The sequence below is a fragment of the Martes martes genome (genome assembly GCF_963455335.1).
Source record: "Martes martes genome assembly, chromosome: 16".
Classification (NCBI taxonomy): Eukaryota; Metazoa; Chordata; class Mammalia; order Carnivora; family Mustelidae; genus Martes; species Martes martes.
The window spans coordinates 48,144,292-48,166,702 of NC_137904.1; the positions used below are offsets into that span (position 1 = coordinate 48,144,292).

General features: G+C 39.9%; 1 protein-coding gene across 1 annotated transcript in view; it reads right to left on the reverse strand.

Annotated features, from left to right (window-relative positions):
- Positions 1–22,411, reverse strand: part of NSF (N-ethylmaleimide sensitive factor, vesicle fusing ATPase) — a gene marked incomplete at its 5' end in the record, with an annotated part of 149,338 nt that overhangs the window by 61,474 nt on the left and 65,453 nt on the right. The window contains 1 exon segment of the mRNA XM_080826861.1: positions 10,823–11,022. Within this exon segment, the coding sequence (XP_080682987.1) occupies positions 10,823–11,022 (200 nt within the window).

The following is a 22,411-nucleotide window of genomic DNA, read 5'->3' on the forward strand; positions in this document are numbered from 1 at the left end:
AACATGGGGCTCAAACTCATGACCCAGAGATCAAGAGTCACATTTTCTATTGACTGAGCCAGCCAGGCACCCCATAATAAACATTTTTGTACTTAACTCCTTGACAATAAACCTGATTACTTCCTGAATGCAAATTGCTACTTTAAAAGGTGTTGAGTATCTTAAGGCCCTTGAAATAGGTTTTCAAATACTTTTCCAGAAAGATTTTACCACTTTATAATCCCACCAGGGAATATGACAGTGCCTCTCTTGGAATATCCTCACAAGTAATGAATATTAGAAAAATCTAAAAAGTAATTCCGAACTTGATGACTGAACAATGGCGTTTTTCAATTGTTTTTAACTGGCATTTGTCTGATTACTAAAGAGGATGGCACTTTTTAAAATCATGTTTTTATCATTTGTAATCTTTCTTTCATTAATTATTTGTACATATCCTTTGTACATTTTTCTGTTGGGATTTAGTAGTGTTTCTTTTTGATTCATAGAAAAATTCTTTATATATTAAGGGTATTATTTGTTATAAATATTTTATCCCAGTTTGCCACTTATCTTTTATTTATGGCACATTTTTTTTTTTTTAAAGATTTTATTTATTTATTTGACAGACAGAGATCACAAGTAGGCAGAGAGGCAGGCAGAGAGAGAGGAGGAAGCAGGCTCCCCGCTGAGCAGAGAGCCCGATGCGGGGCTCGATCCCAAGACCCTGGGATCATGACCTGAGCTGAAGGCAGAGGCTTCAACCCACTGAGCCACCCAGGCGCCCCTATGGCACATTTTTTAATACAGAAGGACTTTTACTTTTTTTTTATTATGTAGTAGCCAAAATTACCCATTTTTAATTTTATGGTTTGTAAAATTACTTTCACCCTTAAAATCCTCCCTCTTTACAGATCCTTATGGTCACCTATATTTTCTTTCTCAAATTTTTACTTTACATATAATTTTTCAGTCTATCAGTTTCATTTTTGTATATGGTACATGTGAAGAAAGAATCCAAGTGATTCTTATTCAAACAATTAACTAACTGATCTAACACTGTAGACTAAATCATCTTTTCATCAATGAGATGTCATTTCTATTGGGCTTTATATTTTTATATCATTACAAGCCTATTCTATTATAGAGCAATAGGTTGGGCAAGCTTGCTCTTAATCTTTGACATAACATTATCATTATTTTTTGTTATAGTATTGTGACATTACTCTTTGTCATAACAATTCTGACTACTTTACGGAACGCCTGGGTGGCTGAGTTGGTTCAGCATCTGCCTTTGGCTCAGATCATGATCTCTGGGTCCTGGGATTGAGCCCCATGTCAGGCTTCCTGCTCAGCAGGGAGCCGGCTTCTTTCTCTCCCTATGCCCCTCCTCCCTGCTGTTCATTCTCCATCTCAAATTAATAAATAAAATCTTTTAAAAAAATTATGTAGAATCTCAGTTTTTCAGTCACAAAATTTCTAAGAATTAACACCCTACCATACAGAAGTGTTTGGCAAAGCTAAGGGTATAGTTCCAATTCCTTATTCTCGGTCTTTTCTACAGCTGGAAAGATGATAGCTTTTGGTGTTGAAATTTTTTTTAAGAAACCAAGCTACCATTTATCATCAGATATCTGTTCAATAAATATGACTATATTGAGAAAATTAATTTTCTTCAGATTTTAGTTTAGTTTTTAAAACTGGTGGAAGGAGAACAATCTGGAAGTAGTGTTCAGGGAAAAAAAACCTAGTTACATTTCGGAAACCTTGATGAACACATAACTATTATCTTGCAGAGAATATGAACAACAGAATGTAAGTATTATAAGATATTTTTCTACTTTAAAAAATTCATTATGAAGTAAAGCTGACTTTTCTGGTAAGCAGTTTTGTGAGTTTTAACATATGTATAGCTTTTTTAAAAAAAGATTTTATTTATTTATTTGAGAGAGAGAGAGCGAGCGCTAGCTCATGAGCAGGTGAAGGGGCAGAAGCAGACTCCTGACCAGCAGGGAGCAGGATGTGGGGCTTGATCCCAAAAGCTCGAGATCATGACCTGAGCTGAAGGCAGATGCTTACCCGACTGAGCTATGCAGGCACCTGAGAGTCTACATTATCTTATAAGACACTTTTATTCAAGGCTGTCTGCCAATTTAGCATGAAACAAAAAGCTGCTAAAATGTATGAATTTTGCTGTTCAATGTGCCTTATGTTGCCACTGGAATCATGACTTCCTTCTCAGTCTGACCTTAAAAATCATCTGTGTGGGTGGGAAGCCAAAGACAATAGGAACACCGTAGGCCCACAGGAACATTCTGTCTTAAACATAATTCAGTACCATTCTGACCTTTTCAGAACCTTACCAATCTTGTGACCTGTCATCAGGTGCCTTCCCCCAACCTAGTCAGTACAACCACACCAATTTTTACAGGTGTGTTACTTAAATAAAGGTAAGTTCTTGCAATAAATTAGAAGTCATTTAGGGAAGATGTTAAGATTAATGTTCACAGATTAATATAGCTGACTCATCAATAAACCTTTACCCAAGAGTTTAAATTTCCACAATGCAATCCTCTTTAATTCACCGGCCTCTAGCTCTGTCCCTACCCTCTGCAATGTCTTCCCCCACAGAAACAGAGCCGATGCTGTCAAGCCCCTGGCAACTGCCTAGGATAACAGCTGTTCTATATTTAACTAGTTTGACCTATATGCCAGTGTTCATCTCTCAGCCTGGACTGTCCAGAATCACAGAGGTGATGCTTTCCTCTATTATGTAACACACATCTACCCTCCATGGGGTCATTAGCTGAGAATACCAAGCCATTCCTGGTTGTAAGAATTGAGAAAAGGTGTAACTGAAAAGGCTGGCTAGATTAACATCTACCTAGAAATTCTTTGTCAACTCAGTTGTACCATTAACAGTGTCTTAATTAAACTGTCCACAAGTTTAAAACCAGTACCAAAAACACCTATGTGGCCATGTGGAAACTATCACAACAGATTTTTTAAAAATGTCTCTTTAAAGAAGGGACATTTTGACGCACCTGCACCTAGTGTTTAATCCTCAATATACCATCAGGGTCCCTTAGACAAAAGTTCAGTTTTTAAGTTTTTTTTGTTGGAACAATTTTAACTATTTGTAAATACTGACATTTCATGGCTTTTTTTTTTTTTAAGATTTTATTTATTTACTTGACAGAGATCACAAGTAGGCAGAGAAGCAGGCAGAGAGAGAGGAGGAAGCAGGCTCCCTGCAGAGTAGAGAACCTGATGCGGGGCTCGATCCTAGGACCTTGGGATCATGACCCGAGCCGAAGGCAGAGGCTTTAACCCACTGAGCCACCTAGGCACCCCTTCATGACTTTTTAAATTAGAAGTCTTCCACAGAAGAAAATGGAAAATATATTTTAAAAAATAGAATAAGTAGAATAAAACTCATTCTATCTTGCAAACACCATGTGAGTCCACTAAAACTTTTTATAAATCTAAGATATATTATGCTCTTCCAACATTCTAGAAATGACATCATTATTACTCATCAGTGATTCCTAATTATCCTAAAAGAGATGAAGATGATAAGAAAAATGAAAGAATGATGGAATTGCTCAGAGGGATAATGCAATACGACCACTATGACATCACCCTTCAGTTTTCTTACTGCGTTGTCCAAAAAATTACAACATCTTTCAAGAAGGTATAAAAGAAGTCTGGAGACACCATCCACCATCTTTGTTCCCTGGTCTTAGCTTTAACTGAACACAGTAGAGAATTCAGATTTCCCTCCTCTCTGGCCATAACGGCAAAAAAAGAAAACCAGTAAGGCAAAATAATTCACACTTGTTATATCTAATCCAAAGACTAATGCGGAGTGATACAGCAGCACTTGAGACTCTGATGAAGATGGTGAAATTGATGATTAACAGTAAAATATCAGACTATGTGTCTTCAGATGATGTTATCCTGCATAAATTTTCTCAAGCTCAAGAATGAGTGAGGGGTGCCTGGGTGGCACAGCTGGTTGAGCACTGACTCTTGGTTTCAGTTCAGGTCTAATCTCAGGGGGAGAGTGAGCCTTGCACTGGGTTCTGAGCTCAGTGGGGAGTCCGCTTGAGTTTTTCTTTCCCTCTCCCTCCACCCCTATCTCACCCCTACGCACACGCTTTCTCTCTCAAGTTAAAAATAAAGAATGAGTGAATAATATATTTCTAAGGACCAAAAAAGGGCATTTTCATCTAGTTACTTATTCAACAAAAATCTTCATTGTGCAAGATTCTGTGACAATAAACTAGACCATCTCATTTTTCTGTTAAGGACACATGACAGTAGGGGCGCCTTGGTGGCTCAGTGGGTTAAAGCCTCTGCCTTCGGCTCAGGTCATGATCCCAGGGTCCTGGGACCAAGCCCCACATCCGGCTCTCTGCTCAGCAGGGAGCCTAATTCCCCCTCTCTCACTGCCTGCCTCTCTGCATACTTGTGATCTCTGTCTGTCAAATAAATAAATAAAATCTTAAAAAAAAAAAAAGGACACATGACAGTATTCTTTCATCTTTTATTTCATCTACACATCAAAATTTCCTTGATATGGTTTCTAAGTAGAAGGATGCTGAAGGCAGGTACTATAGAGAGAGATGATGATAAGAAACAGGTGATATAGATATTTAAAAATGTGACCATTCTAAAGGGTGTAAACAAATCTAAAAGTGAAAATGTTTTGCAATTATGGAGTATCTGATGGCCATCCTCTCTTTAAGAAAATAATGATTTAAAAAAAAATTCTTCAAGTATTATGTCTTGACAATGCAAGTACAAAAAGAACCAGAAATAATGACAAGCTAGACTCCATTAGAGGTGTATTTAAAACTTAGAATCAGGGACATCTTGGTGGCTCAGTCAGTTAAGCGTCTGCCTTCAGGTCAGATCATGATCCCAGGGTCCTGGGACAGAGTCCTTGCTGAGCAAGAGGCCTGCTTCTCTCTGCCTGCAGCATTCCCTGCTTGTGCGCGCGCTCTCTCTCTCTGTGTTTCTGACAAATAAAAAATAAAATCTTTTTTTTTTTTTTTTTTTTTTTTTAAAGATTTTATTTATTTATTTGAGAGAGAGACAGGGAGAGAGAGCATGAGAGGGGAGAAGGTCAGAGGGCGAAGCAGACTCCCCATGAAGCAGGGAGCCTGATGCGGGACTCGATCCCAGGACTCTGGGATCATGACCTGAGCCGAAGGCAGTCGCTTAACCAACTGAGCCACCCAGGCGCCCTAAAAAATAAAATCTTAAAAAAAAAAAAAAAAACATAAAACTTAGAATCAGTATGTAGAAGTTCATGCATGATAACTGACAAACCATTAGTTACCTTCAGAGGCCCCTGACCATTTGGATGGAGATAGATATATAGATATCTATGTAGATATAGATAGCTATGTCCATATCTTCAAGTCCAAGAAAATATGGAATAAAAATTTAGTTTGCTATATTTAAGTTCTTATTAAATATATAATAGTCTTTCACTCCCTTTTATTCTTACATTTGTAAATTATTTGTAAAATAACTTAAAGTTTTTAAAAAGGAGTTCTTTCAACCTAGATAGTAAATGGTGGTGAGGATTTTTCTTGGTACACTGAGTGTTTAAAAGATTTTTGAAACAGAAAATATTGTAGTATTAGGGATGAACGGTAAAACTGAATTGGTTCTGGGACTGTCTGAAGAGTTACTGGGCTTGTGAATTACTGCACTTGTACCAACCCACCAGGACCCTTGCCTTCGAGAACCAATGTAGCCAAGGCCGGAGACCTGAGATCATTACCGGAGCCAAAACCGAGCCAGACGCTCAACTGACTGAGCCACCCAGGTGTCCCTGTGAGTTGGCTTTATTTTTTAAATTGTGGTATTTGTCTTTTTCATACTTTTTATAAAGGAGTTATTCCAGATAATTTATAAAACACCAGTTCTTTGTGGATTCTATACACTGCAAATATCCTCTCCAGTCTGATACATCTCTATTCAGTGTAATTTGTCAGAGGGAATTTTCTTCATATTATATTAATGTAACCCAATTAACATTTTTTCTTTTATGGATTTGATTTCCAAATCTTTTTTTTTTTAAGATTTTATTTATTTATTTGACAGACAGAGATCACAAGTAGGCAGAGAAGCAGGCAGAGAGAGAAGAGGAAGCAGGCTCCCTGCAGAGCAGGGAGCAGAGACCGATGTGGGGCTCGATCCCAGGACCCTGAGACTATGATCTGAGCCGAAGGCAGAGGCTTTAACCCACTGAGCCACCCAGGCGCCCCTGATTTCCAAATCTTTTTTATTTTTTTAAAGATTTTTATTTATTTATTTATTTATTTATTTATTTTTTTAAAGATTTTATTTATTTATTTGACAGAGAGAGAGAGATATCACAAGTAGGCAAAGAGACAGGCAGAGAGAGAGAGGAGAAAGCAGGCTCCCCGCCCAGCAGAGAGCCCCATGCGGGGCTTAATCCCAGGACCCTGGGATCATGACCCGAGCGGAAGGCAGAGGCTTTAACCCACTGAGCCACCCAGGCGCCCCTTATTTTTATTTATTTGACAGACAGAGATCACAAGTAGGCAGAGAGGCAGGCAGAGAAAGAGAGAAAGGAGGAAGCAGGCTCCCCACCGAGCAGGGAGCCTGACGCGGGGCTGGATTCCAGGACCTCGAGACCACGACCTGAGCTGAAGGCAGAGGCCCAACCCACTGAGCCACCCAGGCACCCCGATTTCCAAATCTTAATAAAGAAATTCTTCTTGGGGTGCCTGGGAGGCAATACATAAATAAATAAATACCTTTCTTCTTTTTTTTTTTTTTTAAAGAAATTCTTCTCTAGCCTCAATTCTTAAAGCTTTTTCCCTAGATTTCTTCTAAAAATGTTTCCTCTGGTAAGTTTTGTTTATTTTTTGCAAATCCATTTTGCAGTTCTGTATGATATGATAAGGACTGTATTTTACCTTAATTTAAACAGAAAGCCGATGATCTCATCCTGATTCATGGAATATTCTTTCCCCTTTCATTTGTACTGTCACTTTTCATATAACAAGTACTTCCTGTGTTCTATTCTGTTTCCTTGGTCTATTTATGCAAGAATATATAACTGTCTCAATTACTACAGCTTTCCAGTATGATATGAAATAAGTTCTTCATAATTTTCAAAAATTTTCATGGCTCTTCATGTATCCAAAAAAAAAAAAAAATCAAGTTGTCAAATTCCAAAAAATTCCCATCAGACTTGATTGGAAAGGCATAAATTTATACATTAATATGGGAAGATGTTATTTTATGATATTGTCAGATTCCCACACATAAACATCACTTATCATTTATTAGCTCTTGAAAAAAGATTCTCAAAAACGTTTATAATTTTCTCCTTTAATTTTCCTGTTAAGACTTAGTTCTAGTACTTATCATTTTGACTGTTGATGTAAATGAAATTTTTTTTGAAGTTACATTTTCAATATCTTCACATTTTCTTTGAGTCATGCCTTCTAAAGAATTTGAGTTTTTGTTATTCCTCTCCCAGGTCCTCCTCACGCTTTGGAAAAGGGTGAAAGTTATACATAATCTTCACATACCCATCTAACTTAAAGCTTGATGTTATTAACAGTACTATCTTCTTCCCAAATAATACAAAGATCTTACACAGACTTAATCCACTTCCCATATGTTTTGTTCCATACTTTGGTTCTAACTTTAAAAAAAGAAATAAGCCTGTATTGATGACTATTATTGTTGTCCCCTGCACTGCTTATTAAGTTTACCTCTTTCAAACTTTTTCATGGTGAACTATGGTATACAGAGAAAGTTCACAAAATACGAATGCATGTTTCAAGGAACTGTCACAAAATGAATATCCACATAATGTAACAAGAAATAGAACAGCGCCAGCATTGAGAGCGAATGTCCTCACAACTCTTCCTCAGTATCCCTCCCCATTATTTCCCATATGCAACCCCAAACTGATTTTTTATGGAAATTACTTCTCACTCTTCTTTATAGTTTACCACCTAGGCCTATATCATTAAATATTATATTTTAGTTGAACCTTATGTAAATGGAATCATACAGAATGTATTCTTTCTTGCCTGGTTTCTTTTGCTCAATATTTATTTGTGAGACTCACAACTACATATGACCATATTCTGTTTATTTATTACCGTGTAATACTTCATTGTATATTACATGACGATTTCTCCATTTACTGGATACAAAGTTCTAAGTTAACCATTCTTCTCTCTCAAATTCTTAGAAAAAACATTCAACTGATTTCCGGTTTCTATCATTTGTGTTGGTATTTTCTGACACTTTTCATTGCTTTCATCCTTTCTCTGGTTATTTTTGTCTAACAACTTTCAGTGCACCAATCCCCTCTTCAGCTACGTCTAATCTGCTATTTATACCCATCTATTTGAGTTAATTTCAGTTGCTGAATTTCTCATTCCCAGAATTTCCATTTGATTTTTTTTTTTTTTTAAACAAATCACTGCTTGGCCAAAATCCTCAATCTTGTTTCCCTTGGAACGTGGTAAGTGAAGTTACTTTAAAAGCCTGTATCTGAGAATTCCGATATCTGGAGGCCCAATTTCTATCACCTTTTGTTTCTCTTTCTTCCAGTTGTCTATGTGTTTGTGTACCTGACTGCTTTCGATTATAACCAGGCATCTCATCTGTAAACTAATAATCTGTGGCCTTGCATGATATTACCTTCCTCCAGGAAAGATCTAAATTCTGCTGGATGCCGAGGGGCACCAGTGATTTAGGAGCCTTCAATTTAATTTTAGAGAAATGAGATGCAATTCAAAGCTGGCCTCTGTGAGAGCATGTCTACTTCGGGTTAACCCCTGCTTCTATTGTGCAGCCTTCCAGGGTCCCAGCTCAAACTGAGACATGTTCATCAGGTGTCCTTTCTTTGTGAGCCGTTCATTTTTAACCTCTGGCCCATTGTTCCCACTGGCCTGTCAAAAGGGCTGCACAGCGGTTTAGCAGCTCCCTCCAGAAATGGCTAATATCTCCAAAGGGATGGTGACCTTACACACCAGGATCTTTTTTTCTGAGCCTCCATTCTCCTCCTCCCCAGAGGTTTGTTAATATCTATCAACCCCATGCTATTATTAGTTCAGGATTCATCTTTAAATCAATTTCTCAGCATGGGGGCCCAAGACCACATAAGTCAGGGGTGGGGGTGGGGGTGGTGATGTTGGTGGTAGTGGTGAGGTGTGTGTGTGTGTGTGTGTATGTGTGTTTTCAAATCCTAAGCATGAGGTAAGAAACCACAGTTCAGAATTCCCATGAAAGATTCTTTAGATCCCACTGAAGAACTCAGACAGATGGTTAAATGTCTTTGTTATTTCTTTGTGCTAGTGAGCAATTTCGAGTCCATTCTTTTCACTGAGGACACAACCCCTTTGAAGGTTCCAGTTCCTAGTCCACATCTGAAGTGGGCTCAAGGACTCATTTTCTGCCAGCTAGCAGGTACTAAAGCCCAAACTCATAGATGACCAAAACAAAAAGCTGCAACTCTTATCTCTACCACTCTAATTTTCAGAGTTTTCTTTTCATTTCTGGAGATCTCCTTTTCTTTCTTGAGAACTAAAGTATGCATTTAAAATGATTTTAGTTATATTCTACCCAGCATTTGAAGGTATTTACCGAAGGCAGGTTTTCAGGTTTCCTACTCTACTGTATAGCTAGAAGCAGAAATCTGATGGCATTGTTTTTAAACTTCTGTCAATGAAATAAATATGTTAGTATTAGTGTATGAGGGTTTTCCAGAGAAATGTAATCAGTAAAATGGATCTATAGATCCATCCCTATTGGTCATCTGAAAATATACACACATCGAAAGAGAGATCTACATAGATCTAAATATAGATCTATATCTATCTACAGAAAGATGAATTATAAGGAATTGGGTAACCCAATTATGGGGCTTGAGAAGTCCCATGTCTGCACTTGGCAAGCTGGAGACACAAGAGAGCCAATGGTAGGGCCTGCAAGCTGGAGACTGAGCTTCCAAGCGAGGCAGTTTCAGCCTGAGTATAAAGGCAGGGAAGAACTGATGGCCCAGATAAAAGCAGTGAGGCAGTAGGAAATTCCCTTAGTCAGAGGAGGAGCAGCCCTTTGTTCTAGCCAGGCTTTCCGCTGATTGAATGGGGCCCACCCATATTAGGGAGGCAATTGCTTTACTCAGTCTACCAATGCAAATGGTAATCTCATCCAGAAATATCCTCACAAACACACCCAGAATAATGTTTAACCAAATGTGTGGTCACCCTGAGGCCCAATCAGACTGACACATAAAATTAACCATAACAATTAGTAAACTCTGGTTTGACTTTTAATTAATTTTTTTTTAAGACCCACATCAAACTTTCCTTTGAGACCTAACAATTCATACCTGTCACTCTACAGCTGAGGATACTCAGTGGTAAGTAAACTCGCTTTCAGCAACTGCTCCTTACACATAGATAATTCTACTAGTCATTTATGAATTTAGTTTCCCCCTTTGCCAAAGGATAAATGAGTTTAACTCTCTGAAAGTAATGTGGAATAAAAGTGACACCTGAAAATAAATTCATGAGCTGTTTTTGCAAAACCTTTGGCTTATATAATCATCTATCTTGGTATTATGTCCATGTGGGTAATGGCATATGTTCACATCATGTAAATGCCCCATAATCCCTGGTTCGGTGATATAGTTCAGTACTAAATAAATTCTACCTGCATGTTTTTCAAAACATGGATCACAGTAACAAGTTTTCCACCTTAGCTTTGGTTTCATTCATCATAAAAGCAATAACAAACTTTCACTAAATTATACTTATATCAACATTACCCTCCTTTGTTCCTCTTCAGCATCAGCAAAGAGTTTACGGATGTTAGCCTCTGATTCTCCCACGTACTTGTTAAGGATTTCTGGCCCGTTGACCACTTTGGGCTCCCTTGCATTCAACATCTTGCCAATCTGTCGAGCCAAGAGAGTCTTACCACAACCTGGGGGCCCATATAACAGGATGCCTTTAACATGTTTGCAACCTAAAGAGGAAAAGAAAACAGACTTAAATCAATTAACTAAAATCCAAGTAAGACATTGAAAGCAAAATCTTCTTTCTTCTTCATATGCGTGTTAGGAAAACTATAGTCATGTCATTAACATATAATATCCAAGTGCCTGAACAGAACAAGAATGAACAACTAAAGCTCTTTTTTTTTTAAGTAGGCTCCACACCCAACATGGGGTTTGAACACATGACCTGGAGATCAAGGGTCGCAGGCTCTACTGACTGAGCCAGCCAGGTGTCCCTAAAACTCTTTTTTAAAATAGAAAATCCAGAAAAAATTCTTATACAAGTACCAGTATTTGAGTGTGAAAGTTGCCAATTAAAGGTCTTTAGAAAAGTATATTTGAACTATCATTTAGAACAAATACTTTTAACTCTGAAAATGTCTCTTTGACCTAAATACCTAATTAGGAAGTATTACTTATTTTTCATTATCTTTTGCTTTAAAGTCAAAGAATAAGAGATCTGCTTTTAGGCAAATTTAACCCAACACAAATCTATTATGATATGGTAGGCTATGGAAACCATATCTTAGTCATAGAAATTACAGGTCTACCTGTCAACACAAGCCCTTGAAGAATGGGCAAACATGTTTTGAGTTGGCTGGTATAGAGCAATCCATAGGATCCAGATGGATGTTACAACTTAGTGGATAAAGCTGAATGTCCTACTTCATGTGACTAATGCCAAGGGAGGCACACGCTTTTCTCAACACCACCCAGATGAAGATGAAATTTCAAGAGAACAGTATTCAATTCTTTTCTAGGCAAGCATTGCTAAACGCCTTAAAAGGTATCCGTAACAATAGGGAAAGAGCAAGACTGGTGATTTAGACTCCCCAGGATTTCTTCATGAGCATTTACTCCATTTCTAAGATTCTGATGACCTGTGGTTTCACTTTACTAACTCTAGGAATTCTCACCTTTCCTGTAGTTTCACACTTAGGATGCAGGATTCTTTTCTTATGAGTTTTTCCCCTTATACTACAGTAAAAAAGCATTCTGTGAAATAATGATTTATTAGATTTCGGTGTTTCACTCAAAAGTACAGGTGAAAAAGAAAATTTCTGGGAATGAAATATAGTGTGTTTCCATGTATGATAGTTTGTCCTCATTTGGAATGAAAGCCTTAAAAACTGTTTCTTTAAAAAAATTATGACAATACATTTAATAACTCACATAAAAGAAATCACAAGGTACAACCAACTCTACTAGGTATTTTAGATTCTGAGTAGGAATACCCTTTGGGAGGGCCCCTGGGTGGCTCAGTGGGTTGAGCCTCTGCCTTCGGCTCAGGTCGTGATCTCAGGGTCCTGGGATCGAGCCCCGCATTGGGCTCTCTGCTCAGCGGGGAGCCTGCTTCCCTCTCTCTCACTCTGCCTGCCTCTCTGCCTACTAGTGATCTCTGTCTGTCAAATAAATAAATAAAATCTTAAAAAAAAAAAAAAAAAGGAATACCCTTTGGGTTGCCAGTATGGTCATTACTTCTGTATGTCAAAAAAAGACTCCTTTTTAAATCTTTGAAAGTAATGAGATATGCACTTATGGTTAGATTTGTAGAGACAAGGGGAACTTAGTGGAAACCCTTGAAGGCTTAGGGTCTTAACTTTTCTCATCACCAAATAAATTCCTGGTCTGAGAACCATGGCCAATGAAATGTCTTCGGCCTCGATCCACTCTTGGAGCACAAGAAGTAGTGGGATGAGGGGCTAAGGTGTGAGCTTCTCCTAGAGGCCAAGGCCAGCCTCATCAGACACTGCTAGCATCCAAACCACTGGGGCACTTCTGATGAAGACTTCGCAACCTGGCTGCTAATCTTACCCTCCGAGCCAATTGCTACCATCATGACTTGAAACTGTTCACATCAACCACAGCAGAGGCAGGTGGTCATGGTGTTGGTAAAACAAGGCACAGGAAAGGGGAGCCAGAAAGGAGAAAATGAAGAATGGCTGAGAACCTACAAAGTACCAGGCCTTATCCTCCTCCTCTAATTTCTTAACTTTCTCCAAGTTGATCCATTTCCTCATAATGCTACGTCCTTCCACATTAAGCTATACTTTCTTTCAACTCCCTGGCCTTCTTACACTTCTGTTCTCCTCATCCCACAGGCCTGAAAACAATATGACTTTACTGCACCTACATGTTGGCCACAGAGCACAGCCAGAGAAAATTACACTACTGTCCTGACTGATACTCTCACAATTTCCTTTTATCCACTTTCGGGTCCATGCACACTGCTTCTCGATACTGCACGCCACCCTCTACTGGTTTCTGTTAGTCCACCTCCCATTCTCTACATTAATCATCTAGATCTTCACCGTTCTATTCAAGTGCTACCCTATGTGTTTAATTCATAGAAAAGACCTAGATTCCAACTTCATATTAAAAAAAAAAAAGACTATCAGGTATGAACTCCCTTCAGCTCATTGTTTCTCTAACCACAAATTCATCTGCAGATACATCCAGTCTTTTTTTTTTTTTAATTTTTTAAGTTCCTTTAGCTGTATTCAACCGCTTTTTTTTTTAATTTTTTTTTTTTTAGATTTTATTTATTTGACAGAGAGAGAGATCACAAGTAGGCAGAGAGGCAGGCAGAGAGAGAGAGGAAGGGAAGCAGGCTTCCCGCTGAGCAGAGAGCCTGACGCGGGGCTCGATCCCAGGATGCCGGGATCATGACCTGAGCTGAAGGCAGAGGCTCAACTGACTGAGCCACCCAGGCACCCCAGATACATCCAGTCTTAATCTCATCATGGCTTCCCAAGGAGTTTCCTTCCTCTTCTCCAAGGTTTAAGTTGCAATTATTTGTTTATATATCTTCTCCATTAGACCATGAACTATTCAAGGACAGGTGCTAGCTCGTCAATCTGGAATTGCAAACATCTACCATAATGTCTAACATACAATATGTACTCAGTAAATGGCTGAATAAGTAAATTGCTGCTGACTCCTTTCCTACAAAACTCAAAGAAAATGAAGGAGAGATGACGATTTAAAAAAATTATTTGAGGGAAGCCTGGGTGGCTCGGTCAGTTAAGCATCTGCCTTTGGCTCAGGTCATGATCCCAGGGTCCTGGGATCTAGCCCACATTGGGCTCCTTGCTCAGCGGGGAGCCTGCTTTTCCCTCTGCCTCTGTCTGCCACTCCCCCTGCTTGTGCTCCCTCTGAAAATAAATAAAATCCTAAAAAAAATAAGATTAAAAAAATTATTTGAAGCTCTTCATTTATGGAAGTGTTTACTTTCATAAATGAACTAATGCCTAAAAAACATATTTATAGTGACTGGGACTTGGCAAATTTAGCAGGACTATATAATATATAACATAGATCGGCCACAACTTATAATGAGGCTACCTCCTGATAAACTCACTGCTAGTTGAAGACAACCCTTGTGATGCTGGCACAGGCAACTGGGAGATGTGGGTGCCAAAGCCCAGAATCGTGAGAGAATATTGTGCTGCTTATCTCTAGCCCAGGAAGACCAAAATTCAAAATTTGAAATATGGTTTCTACTGAATGCATATTGCTTTCACACCATCATAAAGTCAAAAAATCATTACATCAAACCATCATAGGTTGGGGACTGTCTGTACTAGAATCTTAACTCCGTAATTCTGTTTTCATATGTGGAAAATGTTCAATTTAATGTGGTTTGAATTAAATGGACTCATAAATGATTCACAAAATATCACCATGAAGTCTGAAAGAGATAAAATGCATATCCATGGAACTTACTGTAGCTCATACAGATGTCTGAAATGACCAAATCTACTCAATATGACAAAAATAGGGAATAGAAGCTCTAGTCTGCATTAGAACTATAATTCTTTCCGGATCGCAAGCACATCAAAAATATACATTGACGGGGTGCCTAGGTGGCTCAGTGGGTTAAAGCCTCTGCCTTCGGCTCAGGTCATGATCCTAGGGTTCTGGGATCGAGTCCCACATCAGGCTCTCTGCTCAGCAGGGAGCCTACTTCCTCTCTCTCTCTCTCTCTCTCTCTCTCTGCCTGCCTCTCTGCCTACTTGTGATCTCTGTCAAATAAATAATAAATAAAATCTTTTAAAAAAATATACATTGACAAGTGAAGATTTTCAAAATCCACTTCCACAAAGGAAGCAGTTACTTGAATAAGCAGTGGAAATGGGACTTTGTTATTACTACTATTATTATAGCCTCTTCTGACTTATTAAATAAGCATTGGTCTCTAATTTTAAATGAGTCATAAAAACTCTTCGTAAGTAATTCCATTCAACAGAAGTGTATTAAGCTCCTGTTTGGACTAGGCATGAAACTAGGTGTTAGGGATACAAACATGAAAAAGGCAGTCCCTACCTGCAGGGCATTTCTGGTTTAGTAGGAAAGATAGAAATAAAAATAGGTTATCTACAATATAATATGACATTATCAGAGATATGTATGAAATGTTTTTGGAACCTGGCCAAGAGAGACTGACTTCACCAGGGTGATGGCAGAAAATGAGGGATGGACACAGGAAGAAATAATATTTAGTGCAGGCCTTGAAGGACAGCAGGAGGTTCATGACTGAGCATGGGAGAGGAAATGGCTCCTAACAAGGTAAACTAGCATGATCAAACAAAGGCATAAAGGTATGGACATAGAAGCTGTCCTTTCAAAACAGCCAGTAGTAACCTGTTGTGACTACAGCCTTGGAGGGGGCTGGGGAGTGCCTGGAGACAAGGCTGACAGGTTCCCAACTATGGAAGGCCTTGACACCATGCCCAGTAGTTTTTAATTTGTTTTGTAAAAACCCTGAGGTTTTTAATCAGGGAGAGTACACAATGAGATATATGTTTAAAAACTATGGGCGCCTGGGTGGCTCAGTGGGTTAAAGCCTCTGCCTTCGGCTCAGGTCATGATCCCAGGGTCCTGGGATTGAGCCCCACATCAGGCTCTCTGCTCAGCAGGGAGCCCGCTTCCCCCCCCCCGCCCCCCCCCGCCTGCCTCTCTGCCTACTGTGATCTCCGTCTGTCAAATAAATAAATAAAATCTTAAAAAATAAAAAAATAAAAACTAACTCTGCCGGTAGAGTGAAGGGAGGACTGAAGAACAAAGATGAGAGGGTAAAAGTCTAGTTGGAAGAATATTTTTAACCTTTTTCTGGGGACACTGCCTCACTGGCCGGCTCTGGATTTTTGCCAATTAAACTTTCATTTTCCTCCAAGTCCTCTGGAACCATTTGAACAAATGGGTCTAGAGGCCTTAGGAGGACAGCTCCCTACAGATGCCCCAGCTTTCTCCTACTTCTGGAGTACATTAAGACATGGCTCTGATGCTGGAAAGCCTCTGACCTGTGGCCGCTGGACTGTCCTGACTGCCAAGCTGAAGTGACTGCTGTCACTTGTTCTTTCTCGATGTCTTAACGTGCCTCGCTACTCAGAGATCAGCGCCCTGAGCTGGTGAACTAAACAGCAAAGAGCAGGCATGGAAAGAAGAGAAATCGGTGGAACTGACTCATTTAAACTGTCCTAGTCTCTCATTCTCTTACTTTCTTTCCCATGGAATAATCTAATGGACCTGTCCTGAAAAATGCACATGTACAAAAAATGTGCAAGCAATTTTGATGATATTCTTAGATCCTCTGAGGTCTATTCATGAAATCCAAATTTAAAACCCCTGAATGTACTACTGAAATAATCCAGACAAGAGACCAGAAATGGAAAGAGGCAATAGTCATAAGAAATTATAGTAGGAAAGGAAAGGAAGATTTGGAAGATATTCATCAGAGCTCAGAAGCCAAAGGAAAATAAGAGAAAGAGGAGTAGTCAAGGTTGACCCAAGGGTATGTAGCCTGCGCACATGGTAAGATGATGAAACCCTAGAACATAACTAAGAAGTTAGCAAGAGGAGATCAGAGGAAATCATAACTTTGTTTTTAGCTAAAGGCATTTAAGATTTAGGTAGTAACATCCCTTAAAAAATACAGGTTGAGAGGCCTCTGGGTGGCTCAGTCAGTTAAGCATCTATCTTTAACTCAGGTCATGATCTAAGGTCCTGGGATGGAGTCCCGAGTCAGGCTCCTTGTGCAGTGGGGAGTCTGCTTCTCCCTTCCCCAGCTTGTGCTCTGTCTCTCTCAAACAAATAAATTAAATATTTAAAAAAAATACAGATTGAAAGCTCAAAAAAGATATCAGAACTACTGGTTCCATGTTTTTGAATGCCTACTCTGAGCACATGAAAAGCCACAAGAAGTTTTAAGCAGAGGAGTGTGACAATGGGAATAAATGGTGCAGAGATAGAGGCTGGGGCTTGAAAAGAGAACAGTAGATGTAAAACCAGGAAATTCATGCTGATCTGGGCCATACGGGTCTTGGGTCAGGGTCAGATCATTTCGGGTTGAGGTGGGAGAAGGAAACTAAGTAATATAAGCAGGAACAAACAGAGATCACAATTTGGGGAACTCTGGCGACACAAAGGAGGGATTTTGAGAGATACCTTGCAAGGAAACCTCTTCTTCCAGGATTAGAGATTAGTTAAGTAAAGGAGGATGAGGAAGCGAGCAGAGGTTATGCCTATTGGGCTCTATTTACTATGTGAAGCAGAAGCCGGGTCATCTACAAAATGAGGGATGAGGAGATGATCCTGGGAAACACGGTAAAGGTTTGGAAAGAACATGGAAAGCTGGGAAAATGTGTGGGAACTCATGCCTGAGCACACAGGTGCCATGAAGTGAACTCAGAATATGGAACTCAGGTCACTGAGGGACTCTCCTCTTTGCTGTGATTATCTAAGCTACTTAAGGTGTTTGGTGAGGTGTAGACTTTTTTTTTAAGGACTTTATTTATATATTTGAGAGGGAGAGAGAGAACAAGTAGGGGCAGGGGCAGAGGGAGAGGAGAGGGACAAGAAGACTCCTCAGTGAGCAGAGAGCCCAATGTGGGGCTCAATCCCAGGACCCCGAAATCATGACCCAAGCCAAAGACAGATGTTTAACCAACTGAGCCACCCAGGTGCCCCCGTAAGGTGCAGACTCTTACTCAACTCCATAAATAGAAATTTCATTAAAGCTGGCATAAGGATCTTGATTTTTTTTGTTTGTTTTAACCCTTTTTTTTTTAAACTAAATCTTTAAGTTGAGCAACATGAGGTAAATAGCAGCACAAATTTAAAGCCAACATATTTGTAACTAAGTAAATTCTATTATCTAATTTTCCTAACGTGGGAGGGTGAAACTCTCACACAACTTGTTCTCATCCACAAAGTTTGAGGCTTTATCTTCTTTTCTATGTCATTCGCATCTTTTCTCCTCCTTCTATCACTTATACAAGTTAGAGCTATCATGGGCTAATAGCATAATCAGACACAGCTCCAAAGGATTTTTTCTCTTAATTTCCCGTATTCAGGGGCAGCTGGGTGGCTCAGTGGGTTAAGGCCTCTGTCTTTGGCTCAGGTCATGATCCCAGAGTCCTGGGATCAAGCCCCACATCAGGCTCTCTGCTCAGTGGGGAGCCTGCTTCTTCCTCTCTCTCTGCCTGTCTCTTTGCCTACTTGTGATCTCTGTCTGTCAAATAAATAAATAAAAAATCTTTAATTTCCCGTATTCAATTACTTAAGTGCTTATTTTACTAATTGCTCCTGTTAATAATCAACTTTTTAAAAATACCTAGTTTTTACTTGGTTAAGGCACAAACATATTAATAACTCTTGGTTACAGTAGCATAAAGGATGGTGGTTGTGAAAAGCACAATCTAAAATGGCAAAACCAGATTTATATATGGTTTTGGAATGTAAGTTGCTAATTACATTTGAATATAGGAATAAGTAAAGTTCTGGGATAGCATATTCTTTCACTCATTCAACAAATGCTACTTTTGGTGGTGGGGAAGAGGAGACCGATCTCTTCTGACTACTTCTATTTTCTCAATGAAATCATGATTCCAGGGCACCAGCGGCTGGTGGGGGGCTGGAGGTCTGAGGAGAACGGAAAAGAGAACTGGTCCTCTTTGAGAGAAGGAGAGTAAAGTGGCTAGAGTAGGGAAATACAGAAGGAACAGCAGGAAATACCGATGCCAAGAAATACTGAGGGGCCCACTTGAGATGTGCTTCTTAAATTTAAATTGAAATCAGACATCCTGCCTTGGGCTCTTCTAAAGCCACAGTCAGTAGTCTGGGTCCTGATCCAGAGCCGGCAGGCAGCTGAGACATATCCAGGGCTTTGACACACAGAAGATAAGGAACAAGGCCATTAAGGTTGTACGGGAGGAGGATAAACATGGTAGACCACAGAATCGAAGCTGGGTAAAGAGGGAAGAGAGAATAAAAAGGTTGCGAAGTGAGAGAATAAATTAACTGGGGGGTCCTGCGGGGCCCAAGCTGCTGGAGCTGGGGTGAGGGCTATGCTAGCATGGGACAAACGTGAGGCAGCTGCAGAGCAGGATGCTTAACATGGGGATCCCTGAAGCAGTCATTACTGCTAACAGTGAAGTCTGGGGTATGAGCAAAGGCGGGGGGGGCCTCCGATGGAATGAAGGAAAGTTTACCAGAAATGAGGAAGCCAAAGAACTGTGAAGAAAAGTTGTTGAACAAATCACCAGCAAGGACACCGAAGTCCAGAATAACAGAGAGAGAAAGAAAACACAGCGAAGATTACACTCAGGAGGACCAAGTAAGTAAGTCAGGCAGCGTCTTACCCGGCTCCCCTGGTTTTCATGTGCCCAGAGCAAGCATTCAAAAACATGGAACCAGTAGTTCTGAGCTTTCAACCTGTATTTTAAAAAAATATTTAATTTATTTGTTTGAGAGAGACAGAGCACTTCCCGAGCTGGCTACTCCTGCTCTCTCATTTTGTTCTCCAAATGTTACTGACGCGGAAAAGCGTTCCTGTGTATTAGCCCTATTATTATTACGCAATAGCGACTACTGAAGGCAGGAACAATACAAAATACCCAAGAAATAAACATAGCCAATGATAATGCCGCTGTTTACTAAGGATTTAAGTTAATGCGACACTGGAACCTCAGGTAAGACTACATTCAGTAAAGTATTTAGTATAAGGCTTGCTGGTACCTCATTCTAGATCACCTGTCATAAAGAGTTGTTTTTTTTTTAAAGATTTTATTTATTTATTTGACGGAGAGATGGAGAGCACAAGTAAGCTGAGTGGCAGGCAGAGGGAGAGAGAGAAGCAGGCTCTCTGCTGAGCAGGGAGCCCGATGTGGGGCTCGATCCCAGGACCCTGGAATCGTGACCTGAGCCAAAGGCAGCCGCTTAACCAACTGAGCCACCCAGGTGCCCCTGTCATAATGCGTTTTTAATGATTCCCTCGAATATGAACCACAAACTGCATTTTAATTATGTCTCACAATAGGTATCTGTCCACCAGACAAACATATGATTTGTGGTCAGATGCCAGATGGATTGGATGAGGATTTATCAGATTAAATGCATTAGGAAATAATGTGAGTGAAAAATCTCAGGAGAACATTAGAAATTACTAACAGTCTCACCTTTTTGAGCAGTGGTTTTCAGACTTTGATTTCACAAACTAGGAAAAAAAGCTTTTTTTTTTAAACAGGGGAGAAGTGCTGTCATAGGGTTGCTTAGTTTTTATTTTTCAGCGTAAAGATTTCTTAAACAATAACAAAAAAAAATCAAACCTGACATCTCCTAACAGCACATTTCATAAAAAGAGATATATTTTCATATCAAAAGGTAGGATGAATGTAATCTCAGAATAAAAGACAGTTTTCATGTTAAACGAACTCCATTTTATTTTTTTAAAGATTTTATTTATTTATTTATTTGTTGAGAAACAGAGAGAGGGAACACAAGCAGGGGGAGCACTAGGCAGCCAGGACCCTGGGATCAGGACCTGAGCCAAAGGCAGAGGCTTAACAACCAAGCCACCCCAGTGCCCCATGGATTCCATATTATATACACTGTCATAAGTGTGAGCTCTGCTGGATGATGGACTTTGGGGAGGGTATGTGCTATGGTGAGTGCTATGAATTGTGTAAGACTGATGCTTCACAGATCTGTACCCCTGAAACAAGTAATACATTCTATGTTTAAAAAAAAAAAAAAGTGTGAGCTCTGGACTCAGCTCGCCTGGTTTCAATCCTGGTTCTTCAGTTTCCTAGCCAGAGATAATAATAGCAGCTACCTTAGAAGGTCAGTATGAGGATTCAATACAAGGCATCCAAAGCACTTAGCATACTTGTCGGCATATGGTAAGAGCTCATAAATATTGGCTATTAATTAATATTAGCTTATACTTTACCATCTTGTTGGAGAAGACCAATGAAATGCAACCAGACTCCTAAATGTTCTGTGAGAATTACATCACTGCTAGGTGACAGTAAAGCTTGAAAATAAGTGACTATTTTGCTTACGAAATTCCTTCTGAGACTAACAACTGTGGTCCCTTCACTTATCAGACACTACTGTCACTTGAAGGTTGCAAGTGCATTCTGCGGATGGACCTCAAGCTACAAATGAGCACAGTAGTAAATGAGGTGGACCACAGCAGTTCCGCAAAGATTTCACGGGAGTTTCAGTAAGTCAGGATTCTCCCTGGCTGCAGCCTCCATCTTCCAGGTAGGCCAGATTATTATCGGAGTCAATCCCATCTGCTTCTCTTATGCCTCAGGCAGAGGCCGTTCATCCCTATGCCTCAAGTTTTCCAAGCTCATTTAGGGTCAACACATAGCTCATTGCCGTAAACCACCCCCACCCCCCCCTCCCCCGCTACTCTGATTATCAGTTCCATGTGCACACGTCCTGCTGTCTCCGCCACCCCTGGTTCTACTGTATGTTTCCTCTCGGAAGTCCCCTGTGTCTCCCCAGTGCAACCACCATCATAGCCCCTAGCTGTCACTTCCCTCGCAGGGAGCACACACCCAGCTCTGCTGGCACTCCCCTGGAATGACCTGCTGCTGCCGGGAGGACTGAGGCTGTTCCTGGGGACTTCATCCACACGCGCACCCGCCAGGCTAGACGACCACGGCCTACCCTTTGCCTCTTCATTTGAGGCAATGACTATGATAGGCCTTCCCACCTCACTTCTTCCTCTCTCCATTGAATTAGCAATTAATTCTCCAGCCATGTATAAAACTTGGAATATTGTTTGAGCCCCAGGTACCGACACCCAGTGATTACAATCATACAAATTCTGGTGGGGACAACTTGAAGAGGCTTTAAGGTGTGCCCTACGAATAACCTGAAATGATTTCTGATCTGAAAGTCTAAACCGAAGAAGACATTATCCACTATAATAAGGCTAATCCAGCCCTCTGATGAAAATGATACATGAAAATATAAGATATCTACTATGCTAATTATGATCTCTCTTCTTAAAATAGCTCAATGAAAAATATACAGCCTTATCACTGCACCTAAATGAATAAA